The sequence below is a fragment of the Cricetulus griseus genome, chromosome 3 (genome assembly GCF_003668045.3).
Source record: "Cricetulus griseus strain 17A/GY chromosome 3, alternate assembly CriGri-PICRH-1.0, whole genome shotgun sequence".
NCBI classification, from domain to species: domain Eukaryota; kingdom Metazoa; phylum Chordata; class Mammalia; order Rodentia; family Cricetidae; genus Cricetulus; species Cricetulus griseus.
Window position 1 is genome coordinate 52,273,021 of NC_048596.1, and position 15,734 is coordinate 52,288,754.

A 15,734-nucleotide genomic window follows, 5' to 3' on the forward strand; every position below is an offset into this window, starting at 1 on the left:
TTCCTCCAGGGTCACTGCCCACCCATCTCCTCATCTGTCTGCCTCCCTGCACTCCTAAGGCCAAAAGGGGAGCCAGAGCACTCCATGGTTTAGGACAGGCACCAGCATGCCTGCAAATTATCCCTTTGCTCAGCCTACTTCTGCCAGCTACACTCGGGGCGAGTCCCTCCCTTCACAGGGAAGGCTACTCAGACAGACCCACATCCTGGTGACTCCTTTCCTTCTGAGGGGATAGCAGGCAGTGAAGGTGGTGTTGAAGAAGAAGTCACACCACATGGTAGAAGGAATGAAGGTCTCAGAAAAAAACACCACAGTAGAGTGAGAGCCAGGGTAGACAGCTGTGACCTCAGCCAATAGTCCGGTGGGCCCCACTGAGAAAATGGTATTCAAGTAAAGGCTTGTGAGAGGGAAAGAACAGACACTTGTTACCCTCAGGAAAAGCAAAGCCCCCAAGGCAAGAGTGTGCTGGTCCTGCCCACTGTCAGCACAAAGCCTGGAGGTAGGAGTGGCCCTGCCCAGTGCAGGGATGAAGTTGTGGCTGTGGCCTGGTGGGGGAAGAGGGTTAAAGCACAGAAGCGAATCTGAGTGGCTGGGGCCTCGTGAGCAACTGTAAGGGCTTTAGCTGTGATCTGACAAGGGGAGGGTTTTCTTTTCTTTTCTTTTTGGTTTTTTGAGACAGGGTTTCTCTGTGGCTTTGGAGGCTGTCCTGGAACTAGCTCTGTAGACCAGGCTGGTGTCGAACTCACAGAGATCCGCCTGCCTCTGCCTCCCGAGTGCTAGGATTAAAGGCGTGCGCCACCACCGCCCGGCAAGGTGAGAGTTTTCTACCCACCTTTCCTCACCAGTCCAGGCCTTACCATCCTTCCCAAAATGTCCCTGATGCCCAATCTGAGCAGGTGCTCCCGCTGAGCAGGTGCTCATGCACCTGGGACCTCCCACTATTCTGTCATGGCTGGCGCTCTCACATATCTGGAGCTCGGATGGGCAGACATCAGGCCTGACTCTCAAGCGAGCTCTGTCCGTGTCCAGTCCTGCAGGCAATAGGTGCTGAGTACTGGGTGTGGGATGGGTATTGTGGGTGCGGCCTTGTGGATAGGGCATGGTGTCACCAACCATGGAGGGCCCTGGTCCTCTCAAAGGGCAGGCTTGGGAAGAGGTCTCCAAAGGCCTACCCTTGGGCACCCAATCCCCATCCTGGGAAGCAGTGACCTCCACAGGGACAGCTAGAGGAGAGTGGGGAGGGAGGAAAAGCATCTCCAGCCACAAACAGCCCCCTGCATCCTGGCTGGTCACCGACAGCTCTTAGCGTTGCGCTTATTTATTCCTGACCTTTGCTGCCCCTTTTATTTTTCCCCCTTTTAAAACCTGGCCTGGGCCCCGCCACCGCTGCCGTAAACACGGCCCCCGGGATTTATCCCACGGCGCATTAACCCATGGCCCCTGGCTCACCAATCATCCTGCCACTGTGCAGACAGTGGCTGCCCAGCAGCTGGGGCTGAGGTGCTGAGTGGGTGGCGGGAGGCTAGCTGAGGCAGATGCGGGCCACCTGCTGCATTGGCCTGCATGCCTGATGGGCTGGCCACCTTGTTCTCCACCAGAGCGGCTTCAGCATCATGGTGGATATTTACAACAGCACACAGGGGTGTCGTCTACATCCCCTGTCACTCACCCATTCCTGACCTGTGCAGCCATGAAATACTGCCTCTCTGACATGCCTGGGAGCATTCGGTGCAGAGATGGATAATAATGTACAGAGATTTGAGTGGAGAAACTGAGGACAACTAGAAAGCAGCTTCCAAAGGCCAAGTGGGTGTCAGGCATAGAGTGAGGCTTTGTCTACCATCCTGCAGCCCCCACATCCATTTACAAGCCAGGAGGCTTAAGTTTAGATGGTGGTTACCCCCAAACAGAGCCAGGCCTCCAGCTTTATGAGTGGGCACACCAGGGGCCTGGCTCAAACAGTAGGCTCGTGAAGGGTGAAACAGGAAACACATACCCCACCCACATCCCACCCTGACCGAGACTCAGAAGGTCTGTGTACATACCTCCTCCACCTCCAAGCAGGGAGTTGTTGGCTGCAAGACAGAGAAAGACAAGAGCAGGTAAGTATGGGAGGGGTTGAAGAAGGGACTGTACGGGGCAGAAGGACAATCAGGGAGCCTGGGAGCAGGGAGCCTGGGTCCTGAGACTTTGCAAATAGGGGTTCCCAGCCCTTTGTGCAAGAGCCAATGATGGGGATTTGGTAAGCTCCCAACAGGTCTGGGCTTGTAGGAGGACCAAGAAGTGAGGGCACAGGAAGGCCACCAAGGCCACCTGATCACCCAGAAGTAGCAGTGCGCAGAGTTATGGCATGCATGTGCCGGTCAGGGGACAACTAGCAGGAGTTGGTTCTCTCTTTCCGCATTTGATCCCTGGGGTTCACATTCAAGTTGTCCGACTTAGTAGTAGATGCTTTTGCTCACAGAGCCATCTTGAGGCCCCACCCCCTTAAACAGCGTTTCCAATAGATCAGACAGGCACTATGTAGCAAAGGGTGGCTTTGCGGTAGTGCCCTCCTTCCACCTCACAAGTATTTACTGCCATGCCTGGCTACCCTGTGTTCTCTTTGACTGTACACTGGTTCCTGAGACCCAGCAGTGCCCAGCCGTCAGCATAGGTATGGGGATGCCAGGACTGCTGTGGAATATTATTTTAACTAGGCAAAGATGTTTGCATTTGTTTATGCTGCAGAATCTTACTTTAACTATGTAAAGGTGTGTTACATTTGTTCATACTGTATTTTTTTTTTTTTACGATGCGAGGATGTATTATTACATTTATTTCATTTGCCTGCCTAAGGCACCTAATAAAAGGTGACTGGCCAGTAGCTAAACGGCAGGACAAAGGATGGGCGAGGATGGCAGACAGAAGAAATAGGAGGAGAAATCTAGGCTAAAAAGAATGAGGAGGAACAAGAGAAAAAGGAGGAGAAAACAAGGAACACAGCCGGAGTTGCAGGACAAAAACCCTGTCTTGAAAAACCAAAGGGGAGGGGCTGGAGAGATGGTTCAGAGGTTAAGAGCACTGACTGCTCTTCCAGAGGTCCTGAGTTCAATTCCCAGCAACCACATGGTGGCTCACAACCAGAGATCTGGTGCCCTCTTCTACTCTGCAGATATACATGGAAGCAGAATGTTGTATATATAATAAATAAATAAAATCCTTAAGGAAAAATAAAAGAAAAAACAAAGGGGAAAGGGAAAAAAAGATATACAGAAATAAGGAAGATAAAAGGCAAAAAGGCCAGGCAGTGGTGGCACATACATGCCTTAAAAAAAAAAAAAGAAAAAGAAAAAGGAGCCGGGCGTTAGTGGCGCACGCCTTTAATCCCAGCACTCGGGAGGCAGAAGCAGGAGGATCTCTGTGAGTTTGAGGCCAGCCTAGTCTCCAGAGCGAGTGCCAGGATAGGCTCCAAAGCTACACAGAGAAACCCTGTCTCGATAAACCAAAAAAAAAAAAAAAAAAAAAAAAAAAAGCCCCAAGGCAAAAAGGTAAAGATAAACAGGTTAATTTAACATCCCTAAACTAGGCCGAGCATTCAAAACTAATAAGTCTCTGTGTCATGATTTGGGAGCTGGTTGGTGGCCCAAAAGAAAAAGCCCGATACACAGGACAGCATGGTCCTTATCCTCATGACCCACAAGCTGCCTAGTGACACAATTGCCTCCCTGGGTAGGCAACAATAGTTGGATCTCTGTGAGTTCCAGGACAGTGAGGACTATGTAGAGAGACCGTGTCTCAAAAAACAAAAGAGAAGGAACAGCACCAGGGCAGGATTAATTGCTGCTAGGGAGCTAGCAGGAGGCCTCAGAGCATGGAGCACCTGATGGGTGGAAAAGCCACGCTGTGGACCATGGCAGAGGCCTGAGCACTAGTGAGTGGTGCCACCGGGCTCCAGGCCTCAGTTTCCCATGTAAAATGAGGGGTCAGCTGGGGCCCTGCTATAGAAAGACTGCCTGCTTCCTGTCTGGCCTGGACGGGGCCCCCTCAGGCAGAGAGTGGGCCTGGCTGCCACCACTTTCCAGATTATATCTTGCTCTGCTCAGCTGGGGGCCCTTCCTACCTTACCATGTAGCCATGAGGCTGATGTATAGGTAAGGGAGATTGGCAGCCTCTCTGCCAAACGCCAGGGCTGTGCTGGTCAGTGCCCTTGCTCAGCCTGGGGTCCTCCTTTGGCTATAAGGCCTACATCCATAAGGTCCTAATGCCAACCAGACAAAGAACTAGTGGAGGCCATAGGTCTCCCAAGACCTAGTTGTTGCCCAGGGGGCCTGGGTAGCAGGTAGCAGGCACCTGGCTTCCAGGCCCAGCTGCGTGGGGGGCTGAATCTTACCCCACCTTCCAGGGCTTTCTGCTTTAGGGTTAGGGGCCAGATTGTGGCCCAGGGCTCTGTGCGAAAGCTATGGGTGTTGCTAAGTGGTGTCGGGTGTCTCACAGTGGCTGGTTTCCCAGACCTCACAGCTCTTCGCTTGGGGAATAATTAATTCCACAGCCTGAAAACGCAGGGCTGCAAGTTGCCACGTTACTTTCGAGATTAATACAAGCAGCTAATTAAGATGGAGAGTCGAGGAGCGGCCGGGTGCTCCTAGAACCAAGAGGGGACCATAGGGACAAAGAAGGTGGTAGCTGAGCATGTAGACAAGGTAGCTGGAGACGCTATAGGGTAAGAGCTGAGGTCATCCACCAAGGGACCCAAGGAGGAAGGGACAGGGTGCAGAGGTCCCATTCTGGTCCCCAGAAGCTCTCCAGGACACGGTTCTATGGAAGGAGCAGATTGTTAGCAAGAGACAGGTGGCCGCTCTCACAAGTGACCCCATTTTTCATCACAGCAAAGCCACCGGGGAGAGGCTCCTGTTCCCATTTTACAGAGAATGACACTGAGTTTAGAGAGAGAGAATGAGAGAGAGATTGGGACAGTACAGGTGTACAGAGTTGGGGTACGGTGGGAGCTGGGGGTGTAGCTCATTTCAGGGGCTTATACATGCAGGAGGCCCTGGGTTAGATTTCCAGCATGGTATATACCAGATATGGTAGCTGATGCCTGTTACTACTCTGGGAGGTGGAGGCAGGAGGATCAAAAGTTCAAGGTCATCTTCATTACATAAACCAACCTGGGCTATGGGAGACCTTGGTTCAAAATAAATAAAGACTAAATCTAGGTCTCTCAGAACTCCAAAGAGGAGTGGTTATGCCCCCCCCCCCCCCATGCCTACTTTCTCAAAGCAGAGAGGAGCACTCTGGAGGCTCTATTACTTCAGTTAGCCTCTAGTGCTCCAGGCCCAGCAGGCTTGGCTGCAGACATGAGGGGCTGTACTCCCGGCAGGACTGTATGGGAACCAGCAGTTTTGAGCACTAGGCATCTCAGGTGGGCCCAGGCCTGACTCCAGCCCCCTTAGCCCCTGGGGCAGTGCTGGCGGCTGTCGGAAGCTGCCCTCCACGGCCCTTCCCACCTCCCCCCATCACCTCTCTCTTAATTAACACCGGCTGCAAACAAGCTGGCCCCTGCTCAAAGAGGGCACAGTGCCAAATGGGTTGGCAGGGAGCCTTGCTGGGGCAAGAGAGGAGGGGCAGGGACCTGGACTGGGCTCAGCAGACCCCAGGCAGAGAAAATGTCAACCCCACCTGCCTGGCACTCCAAACACCCCACTCTGTGCGGTCTTGCCCCTGGGGAGAAGCAAATGGGATGAATGACTGATGTCCACACAACTAGAGTCCGAGAGAGGAATGGGCCTGTCGGTGTTGAAAGGGTAAGTGAAGACTGGGCACCTTCTTGGCCTGGGCAGAAAACCTGTGAGCAGCCAATCTGCTCATAAAAAGTAGTCTTTTTGTTTCTGTTTATCTTTTTCTTTTTAAGTCAGAGTCTCATAGTCCACCAGGCTGGCCCCAAACCTACTATGTAGCTAAGGATGACCTTGAACTTAGATCCTCTTGTCTCTGTCACTGGAGATCTGGGATTACAGGCATGAACCACCATGTTTAGTGTATTCCATGATAAAGAGGGATCCCAGGGCTTTGTGCATGTTGGGGAGCAATTTGGCAACTGGAAGACACCCTTAGACCTGTTTGTCTTGATAGATAAATGGGGTCTCACAATGCTGCCCAATCTGCCAGAACTCCTGGTTCTGGTTCAGAAGGCAACCCTTCCTGCCTCAGAGGCCCAACAGTTGGGAATATAGGCATGTGTGTGCCACAGTATCCAGCTTTTATCTTATTTTTATTTATTTATTTTGTTTTTTCAAGACAGGGTTTTCCTGTGTAGCCCTGGCTGTCCTATAGAGCAGGTTGACTTTGAGCTCAGACCTGCTTCTGCCTCCCAAGTGCTGGTATTAAAGGCATGTACCACCATGCCCAGCTTAAGTATCCGGCTTTTTTTTTTTTTTTTAAAAAGATTTTATTTATTGATTATGTATACAGTCTTCTGCCTGCATGGCAGCAGAGGGCACCAGATCTCATTCAAGGTGGTTGTCCACAATGTGGTTGCTGGGAATTGAACTCAAGGCCTCTGGAAAGAGCAGTCAGTGCTCTTAACTGCTGAGCCATCTCTCCAGCCCCAAGTATCCGGCTTTTAAACAAGGGTCTGCGGAGTGCAGGAGGGGCTGAAGCTGGCCCCAGCTCTGGTGGCATGTAAGCTCTAGATCAGAGGGTGTAGGTTTGAGGCCAGTGTCCACACATTGGGCTGTAAGGACAGCCTGGTCCTCGTCCTGCTCTAGGGTGCTGCTTGTCAGCACCACAGCTGATGAGCCGCTCTCTTCACACTCCACTGGACTTAGCCAGCTGGCTTTCAGCCCTGTGACCTTGAAGTGTCCCCTCAGGTCACTCCCTGCCAAGTTCTCTAACCTCTGAAAGCTGAGGTTTGGGGGTGCCTCCCTCCAGGCCTCCCATGTGCTCTGCAGGTCCTCCGCCTTACCTGCTGCTCCTGCTGTCTTCATTCCCGGCTCATGAGCCCACCACTTCCCTTCCACCTGGCTACCACCGCCATCCCTGAGGGTGGTGGAATAGGGACTCCCCAGTTTGTGCCCAGGCTCTTGCCCTAGTTAGGTACTGGCAGGTGGCCACTGCCCAGTGAGAGGGAGAGGGCCAGCCCCGGAGAGTTTGGCAAGTGCCACTAAAGATCAGAGGAAGCCCAGAGACAAAGGTGGTACCCTACCCTGCTTCCCTTTCTACAAGGAACTATTTGTTTACTTAGAGGTGCTCATGTAGCCCAGGCTAGCCTTGAACTCATATGTAGATGAGGGAGAATTATCCTCCAGCCTCAGGATTCTGTGTACTGGGATTACAGACAAAGAGCTACCATGTCCAGCTTTAGGAAGTGTTTTAAAATGTTGTAACATTAACATATTTCTGTGGAAAAAGTCATGTGATGGCATTTTAAATGTTTTTTTTAAAATACTTATGTATTTATTTTGTATACAGTGTTCTGTCTGCATATATGCCTTCAGGCCAGAGAGGGCACCAGGTCTTATTATAGATGGTTGTGAGCCACCATGTGGTTGCTAGGAATTGAACTCAGGACTTCTGGAAGAGCAGTCAGTGCTCCTAACCTCTGAGCCATCATGCCAGCCCTGGCATTTTAAATGTTTTTATGGGGGGGAGGACCAAGGCACAGAGACTACATGGCAGCTGTGAGCTGGGCTGGACAGGGCACATACAGTGCTTACCTCTCTCAGGAGACACTGCCACCATTCCCCCAAGGTGGCCCCTGAGCCTCACAGTGTACATTGAACCAGTTCTTTTTACAGCAGTTTCCCAATTAAAACCTTCCCAAGGCAGAAGCTAGCTAGGTACGCAAGAGGTCACAGGTTCCATCCCCAGCACCACCAAAAAGAAAAAAAAAATGTGCCCCCCAAACCTCTCACTGGGAATCCCAAGAGCCCCACAAACACATGGTACATCTCTCTCCCACTCTCAGCATCTCCCTCAGTCATGCTCCAGGTTAGCATGTCCAGCATCTTTGCCTGGAAGAAACATCACCCTGCTCTCTCCAAGAGACCCACCCACCTGGGTCTCAGACTCATCCACCCCACCCCCTCCCAGCACCCCTACTCTTCAGGTAGGCAGCCTTCTGAATACTGTCACAGAGTGTACCACATTCACAGCTTCCGGCACAGAGCTCTGGTGCATAGTGGGTGTCTAGGGACTTTTTTTTTTCAGTATCAGGGACCTACTCTTGGGTGTCTTGCACGCTAGGCAAATGCACTCCCGCTGAACCACATCCCCATGGTTGTGATTATTTTGGTTTTAGACAGGGTCTCACTGTGTCATGTTGTCCAGGCTGGTCTTGAACACACTCTGTATCCTAGGTTGGCCTGGTACTTTTGATCCTCCTGCCTCAGCTTCCTGAGTGCTGGGACTATAGGTATGCCACCGGGGCCAACCATAACAATGATTATTGAAAGAATTGAACAGTTAGAAACTGTACCCACCCCAGTCATTCAGCCATTGTGTGGCTTGCGCATAGACAAGACCTGGGTCTGCCCGACTCCCCACGTGGGGCTCCCCACCAGCCAGCCCAGCAGAAGTCTGAGAGCAGGGAATGGTCTGAGGCCAGTGGCCAAGGGACCTTCTGGCTTTCCCTGACAGGGACTATGTCCTTCATGCCTGGAAGGAAGGGGTGGCCCTCTGAGGGAGAAGGGAGAGGGGGATGCAGAGAGGACAGTCAGTTACCAGTGACCCGAGGAAAGCGCTGAGCAGGTGCCTTCCTGCTCAGGACCAGGAAGAGGCTGGCCAGGCAGGCACAGCGGTGACTTTGAAGCTGGCACAGTCCTGCACATGCCCCAGGAGGCTACTGCCTCCAAATGTCTGCCTCAGCTCCCATACACCTTGTCCCGGCATCCCGGCTCCACCTGCCTGGAGCAGCTGGGAATCTGGGCACTGCTTTCCTCAACCCTTGAACCCTAGCTGGTTCTGTTTGCTCCTTCCTCCTGAGTGAGCCAGACCTCAGCTTTGGCAAAGATAACTTTCTACTGCTACTGTGTGCTGAGCACTGGGGTGAGGGTGGACTCTGTTGTCACAAAGCTCAGTGTCTTCGGGATGACAAAGCTACAGAGGCATAAACTTGAACCAGAATTAGTTAGCACCAGAGGTCATGAAGTCAATCAAAGGGAAGACAGAGGCGGGCTGGTAGGTTGTCTCTCATGTGTGGCAAGGACCTGCTGAAGGAAGCTGGCTTGGAGAAGCACAGTAGGCAAAGATGGCTGTGCAAAGGCCCTGAGGCAGAAGCCTACCTTGGAGATACAGCACAAGGCCCTGTGGCAGAGGGGAGGAGAATGTGTGTGTGTGGCGGGGGGTAGAGGGAAAGAAGGCCAGGGGCCTTTGGAGCTGGTCAGCCTGAAGGGGTACTTCTAGAAGCTGCTATGTCAGACAGAAAGGCACTGCTGAGGTTAGACTGCCCACAGGGTCTTGTCCCCCTCATGAAATGTGGTCGGGGCTTGTCAGGTGCAAGGCTGCTACTTAATAAGAAGGGCTCTGTGAAGGCTTTGTCCCACTGTCACACTGACCGACAGCTGGGCCCATGGAGCCTAGGGGGCAGTCTCTGCTCCAGGGAAGTCGCTGTTCCCTTCCCTGCTCCCATAGGCCAGTGGTGGGAATCCATGTTCCAAGAGGCAAGTCCTTTAGAACATGTTTTAGATTAGATACACCCACAGTTAAAATAAGATGTAAAATGTGCTGAATTTTGAAGATAAAACAAGAGACTTCAAAGGTACCTCAAGCTGGGTGAGCAGTCACCATGTTGGACAAGCTCTGTCCCCCCAGGCCAAGGTCACTGTCCTCCAAAGTGTGACTGCTAAGGTGGAAATCGAGTGTCAACTTGGGCCTGGCGGTTCACAAGCAGAGGGGGGTCTCATGGGGCACAGGGCTGCCACTTATTCACCAAATCCACGCCACCAAATCCATCCCCAGCCAGTTGCCACACGGGCTTTGGATAACCACCCTAACATGGACATATACACTCTCTTGCCCCATTTACAGGAAACAGAAGTGACCTGCTCCAGAACAGAGCTCTGAGCAGGAAGTGCCAGTACCCTTGTCCTTTGCCAGGGCTGATCTTAAAGTCTCCAGCTTGTGCTGGGTGTTGGTGGCGCACGCCTTTAATCCCAGCACTTGGGAGGCAGAGGCAGGTGGATCTCTGGGAGTTCGAGACCAGCCTGGTCTACAAGAGCTAGTTCCAGGACAGCCTCCAAAGCCACAGAGAAACCTTGTCTCGAAAAAAACAAAACAAACAAACAAACAAAAAGTCTCCAGCTTGTGACCTGTCATCTGGGGCTGGTGGCTCCTACTCCTGGAACCTCTTTCTTTATCTGGTGATGAGGGAGTCAGGCCTAGATGTTAAAGACTGTCTGAATAAAACACCTTCAGGTTCAGTGCCAGATACCTGAAATCTCAGCTCAGCACTTTCGGAGTTAGAGGCAGAAGATTCAGGAGTTCAAGTCCAACCTTGGCTATATAGTGAAACTAGCCTGGGATACATGTAATCTTTAAAAAAGTTACTAACCCCATGATGGGCCCCACTCTCATGACCCCCTCTAACCCTGCTCATCTCCCAAAGGCCCCGCCTCCAAACACCATCAGAATGTGAATTTGGGGCTGAGGAGTCCAGCTCACAGTTCTTTAGAGGACACACAGACACCTTAGCATGGCTTTAGACAGGCATGGGAGTTGGGGTACTAGGAAATGAATAACAGCCGCTTCCACCTATGAGTGCTGGTTCCACCTATGAGTGTGGCCACGTTGCATATGCAACTCTATCTTACAGATGGGGAAACTGAGGCTCAGATATGTGTGTGACTGGAGGTCACTAAGGCAGTATGGTTCCAGGCCTTGGAGGATTGGTTTGTTTGCTCCCAGGGCTGACCCCTCACAACCTTCCTCAAGACATGCCTCACAATGCCCAAATCTGAGCCTGCTCTTCTTGAGTCAGGCTCTCATCCTCACACCTTCATGACACCCCACTGCTTACTGTCCCGTTTGTAGTCTCCATTCTTGTACCTCAGGATCAGTCCCACGCCAGTCCCTACAAAAGCTGCCTAGTCAGACATTTAGAGATGGAAGTAGGTTAGCTGGCTGCTGTTCTGCCTGCCTGGGCCTGCACTCCTTCCTGCCTGTATTCCCTGGGCTTGGCCACTGCTGGACATAACGAGCTCCTGGGGATCCCATATCAGCACCACCTCAGGTGACACTTGGCACCCACTCTCCAGGCTGGATCTAGAGGCACATTTCACATTCTGGCTTTTTGTTAGGGACAACATAAGCGGCAGGAGAGGTAGGTCACCGTTAGCCTCAGACCCAGCAGCAACCAGGTCCATGAAACCGAAGGGACCTGTCAGGCATTAACACAACCAAAGAATAGTTACAAGCAAGTCCCGTGCGTGCGTGGCTTCAGCCAGGTGTTTCCAGTGGAGTCTTCCCTTTACCTGCACATGTGTTAAATGGCAGGAACCTGCATGGCGTCCTGTCGTTTCTGCCATTTAACGCGTGTGCATATAAACAGTTCAGAGGCTAAGAGACTCGCCCAGGTTCATGAAGCTGGGAAGCCAGGGACTGGTGTTAAATCTAGCTGCTTGACGTCCCCCATGGAGTCCAGGAGGGCTGCAGACCCCCAGCTGCAGCAAGCCTCCCCTCCCCCAGGAGCCCCGCAGCACTCTTGTCCTGCCATTAGCATATCCGAGAGCATCCCTGAAACCCAATTACCAGGAGATGGCTTGGGCCCCAGCCAGCCGGGTGTCGGCTCCAGCTCAGGAATCCAGATCTGCAGGAATGAGGGGCTGGGGCCTAGGGCAGCCAGCTGGGGAGTGCAGGGAACCAGAGCAAGTGAATGGGGGCGGGGCAAAGGCTTAAGGCAGGCTTTGGATCCTGGTGAGGTGGAATGGGGATCTCTAAGGCAGTCTAGAACCCGCCACCACGGCCAAAGACGGGTGACTTCCAGTGGCCCTCTGCCCTCTCTGAGCTTCAGCTTTTGAAAAGAGAAAACCTGGGCTGTTTTTTTGTTGGTGGTGGTGTTTTTGGTTCTTGAGACTGGGTCTCATGTAGCCCAGGCTGGCCTCAAACTAGCTATGTAGATGAGGCCTGAACACATGCCAACGAAAGTGCTAGTGGCTCCATGGGAGAGGTCCCCACAGCTAACCCGCTTTCTTTTTGGTGTGTGTGTGTGTGAGTGTGTGTGTGTGTGTGTGTGTGTGTGTGTGTGTGTGTGTATTTTAAGTCAGGGTTTCTCTGTGTATCTCTGGGTGTCCTGGAACTCACTCTGTAGACCAGGCTGGCCTTAAACTCAGAGATCCGCCTGCCTCTGACCATGGCTTTGAATTTCTGATCCTGTTGCCTGTACCTCCCTGGGGTTACAGGTGTGTGTCACCATACTCAGTGACATGAGTGACTTTCTAAAAGAGTGACTGAAGCTGTCACCTTGCTTTGTCTTGCCAAGGGATCCTGTGAGCCCCATAAGGACACAGCTCACAGCCTTTCCCCAATGCCGGTGCCATACTCTGGAGTTCCCAGACTGCAGAACCATGGTGGAAGTAAAGCTCTGTCCCTTATAAATCACTCAGCCTCTGGTATTCAATTATAGCAACAGCAACAGAAACAGACCTACCACCCATCCCCGTAAACTCATTGGGGCTGGGGATGTAGCTTAGCTGGTGGTATGCTTGCCTAGTCGTGAGGGCCTGGGCTCAATCACCAGCACTGCATAAACCAGACATGGTTTATGTGATCCAGTACTTGAGAGATAGAGGCAGGAGGATCTGGAGTTCAAGGCCAGCCCAAGGTGACAAATTAAGTTCAAGACCACCCTGGGAAAGAGACCCTGCCTCAACAAATAAACCTATACTGTCACAGAACAGTGAGGTGCCTCTCTCATGGAAACACCAGTTCCCTGAAATTTTTGATCTTTTTGTAGACAAGGTCTTGCATCATAGCCCAGGCTGACCTACTGTCTTAGTCCTGGAATGACAGATTATTGTGGGTTTTTGTTTTGTTTTTGAGACAGGGTTTCTCTATGTATCCCAGGCTGTCCTGGAACTCACTTTGTAGATTAGGCTGACTTTGAACTTGGAGATGTTAGTATCCAGGTACGCCTTGGCCCTGTCCCTTGGGAACCTAGCACAGTGTGTCACACCTTTGCACATGGCAAGCAAAGGTGTCTTTAAGAGACAAGCCCTGCCTACTCCCCTCTCTTTCTGTCATTTCTCTGAGGAGGCAGCTCTCTCTCTCTCTCTGTCTCTCTGTCTCTCTGTCTCTCTCTCTCTCTCTCTCTCTCTCTCTCATCTGTCTTTCTGTTTCTCCCTTCCCTCTCTAATAAACTTCCTTCCCATATAAGCTCTGCCTGATGTTGTATTTGTCTTTCCCCTGCCATGGGACCCGCTAACGGTCCCTCTTCATAACAGATCCCCCTGCCTCTGCCTCTTGGGACTAAAGGCGTGTGCCGCCACCACCTGGCTAACAGATTTTTTCTTTTTTTTAATCTAGTTTGCCGTGTGTGCCCTGGAATTGGTGAGTACATCACTGTCCTGTATATAAACACTGACATTCTGGGTGGGCTTGCCCTGTTAAGGGACATGTTCCCAGGGAGCTACTCCCCCACACAATATCCATTCTTAGGCAGATGGGTGGCCCAGCCTGGCCTCTTGCAGACATGGCAGGGGCATCTTTGCCCACCCCAGTTGTGTGCCAGTGTTTCTCTGCGCAGGCTGGCATCTTTAACTTCACTAGTTATTGCCAAATTGCTCTCCAAAGTGGTTGTTTGGATGATCGTTTTAAAATATAAATTAGATCATGTCACTTCCCTGCTTAAACCTCTCAAATAGCTTCCTATTATACTTAGAATAAAATCCATATTCTCTTCCATGAATGCTCGGCTGCATCCCACACTTGCTCCCCCTAATTTCCTGTCTTTCTTTCTCTTCCTCAAATAGGTCTGGCATGCTCATGCCCCAGGGCCTTTGCACACACTGCTTCCAATGCCTCACTTTTCTCCCAGCTTTTCTTAAAGTATCTCTGTCCTGTCCATCAGGTCTCGATGGAGGCCTCGAGGGGCCTCCCCTGACCACCCACTAAAATATCCTTTGCACATTCCTTTTATCACCCTGTTTATTTCCTTTGAAGATGATACTGTGGGCCCATAAGAACCTCACTTTCTCATTCACCTGGTGGATTATTACCAGCCAGGCAGCCTATGACAGCCTTTTTTATTTGTGTGTCTCAAAGGTTGACATGGGGACTTGGGGTGTCAATCAGTGATGGAACATTTGCCTAGAGTGCTTGAGGCCATTCCCAACACTGTAAGACCAAGCCCCCCCCCAAAAAAAATCTTTTAAATCACAAACAATACTAACTAATGAGTGTGTGCAGGTGCACGCTGAAGCGGGAGGAATCCCGTACCTGCTCTGCCATGCTTTGCCTTGTTACCTTGATACAGATCGCTCACTAAACTGGAGGTGGCCCGCGTGTTCTTGTCTCCATCCTTCACAGTATGTGGTTACAGGAGTGCATGCAGCCACACCTGCCTTTGTATGTGGGTACTAGGGATTTGAACTCAGGTCCTTACACTTGCATAGGCAAGTGGTTTTGGACCTGCTGAGTCATCCCCTCATTCTCAAACAAAACAACCTTTTGCAGACCAAGCAGGCCAATGGCTTATCTATTCAACAGACGTCATTTGGACCCCTGGGGGATGTGGGGGTGGGGATGGGTTGGAGAATGAGGCCCTGGGTCTCAGGTGGAGGGAGCTTTGGAGAGAGTACTATGGCTGAGTTGAGGGCAGAGGGAGCAGCCAGGTCTACAGGTTCTTCCTTATGGCCATGGAGAGCCACAGAGGTGCTAGAGCTGGAAGAGAGAAGGTGCTAGAGTGAGCAGGAAGGCTGTGCTGGAAGAGAGCCGTGGAAACATAGGGCTAAAGCTGGAAAGTTCCCCTGTACCCACCCATCTAGTACTGAGGGTCCACAGGACTCCTGTGCAGATGCCAACCGTAAGTACAGAACACTGCCTATGGCTTAGGCAGGGGTGGCGGTGGGGGGCGGGGGACGGGGACACACACACCCTGAGGATGCTTCTGCAATGCCCCCAGGAACTTGGCTCTCCTGTATGGTTGGGAAAGGGGTTCCTAGAAGGAAGAGACAAGCAGCAGCCCAGCTGAGTCCCCACTGCTATTGCTTCTGAAGCCAGGAAAACAGTAAAGACAGAAGAAAGGCAGGGACCACTTTCTGCAAGGGAAATTTAAGTTAGACAACAAGAAGGACTTCCCTTGCACCAGACACAGCTTTGTCAGGAACCCACCTCCTCTGGCGGGGCTGGCAGCTCTTGGGGCAGAAACTGCTCAAGGTTGCTCAACCAGGAAGAGGTGAGACCTGTTACGTCTGATTAATACACTATAGTTAGTGTCCCTTTGGCTAGAACATGCCCAGTAGGTCAAGTTCCCTCCTATCCTTGGCTTTAGGGCCTATGTTGAGGAGTCTTGGGAGTTGAAGGTGTCACTTGCCCTATAGCTATCCAGATGGCCATCTGACACCATCCAAGCCTTTTCTGTAGAGACAAAGAACTCAGCTTGGTCCTCACCTCAAGAACCCCTGGGTCCCTGGACATGGGGACCCCTCCTCTCTGTCCTCCTCATCTCCCAGCCCTGGCTCTACTTTGTGGAGGGAGGAGGGAGAACGGAGGAAGGAAGAAGGGAGCAGGAGGAGGGAGGAGGCCTGTGTGGCTGCCAT

At 51.9% G+C, this 15,734-nt stretch overlaps 1 protein-coding gene across 3 annotated transcripts in view; it reads right to left on the reverse strand.

The window, feature by feature from the left end:
- Macrod1 (mono-ADP ribosylhydrolase 1) overlaps nucleotides 1-15,734 on the reverse strand; it is a 144,949-nt gene that overhangs the window by 11,038 nt on the left and 118,177 nt on the right. For 2 of the 3 annotated variants that reach the window (XM_027408417.2, XM_027408419.2), the window contains exon 4: nucleotides 2,046-2,075. The exons of the other annotated variant lie outside the window; for it this stretch is intronic. In XM_027408417.2, the coding sequence (XP_027264218.1) occupies nucleotides 2,046-2,075 (30 nt within the window). The remainder of the gene's footprint in view (nucleotides 1-2,045; nucleotides 2,076-15,734) is intronic. 3 annotated transcript variants of the gene reach the window in all.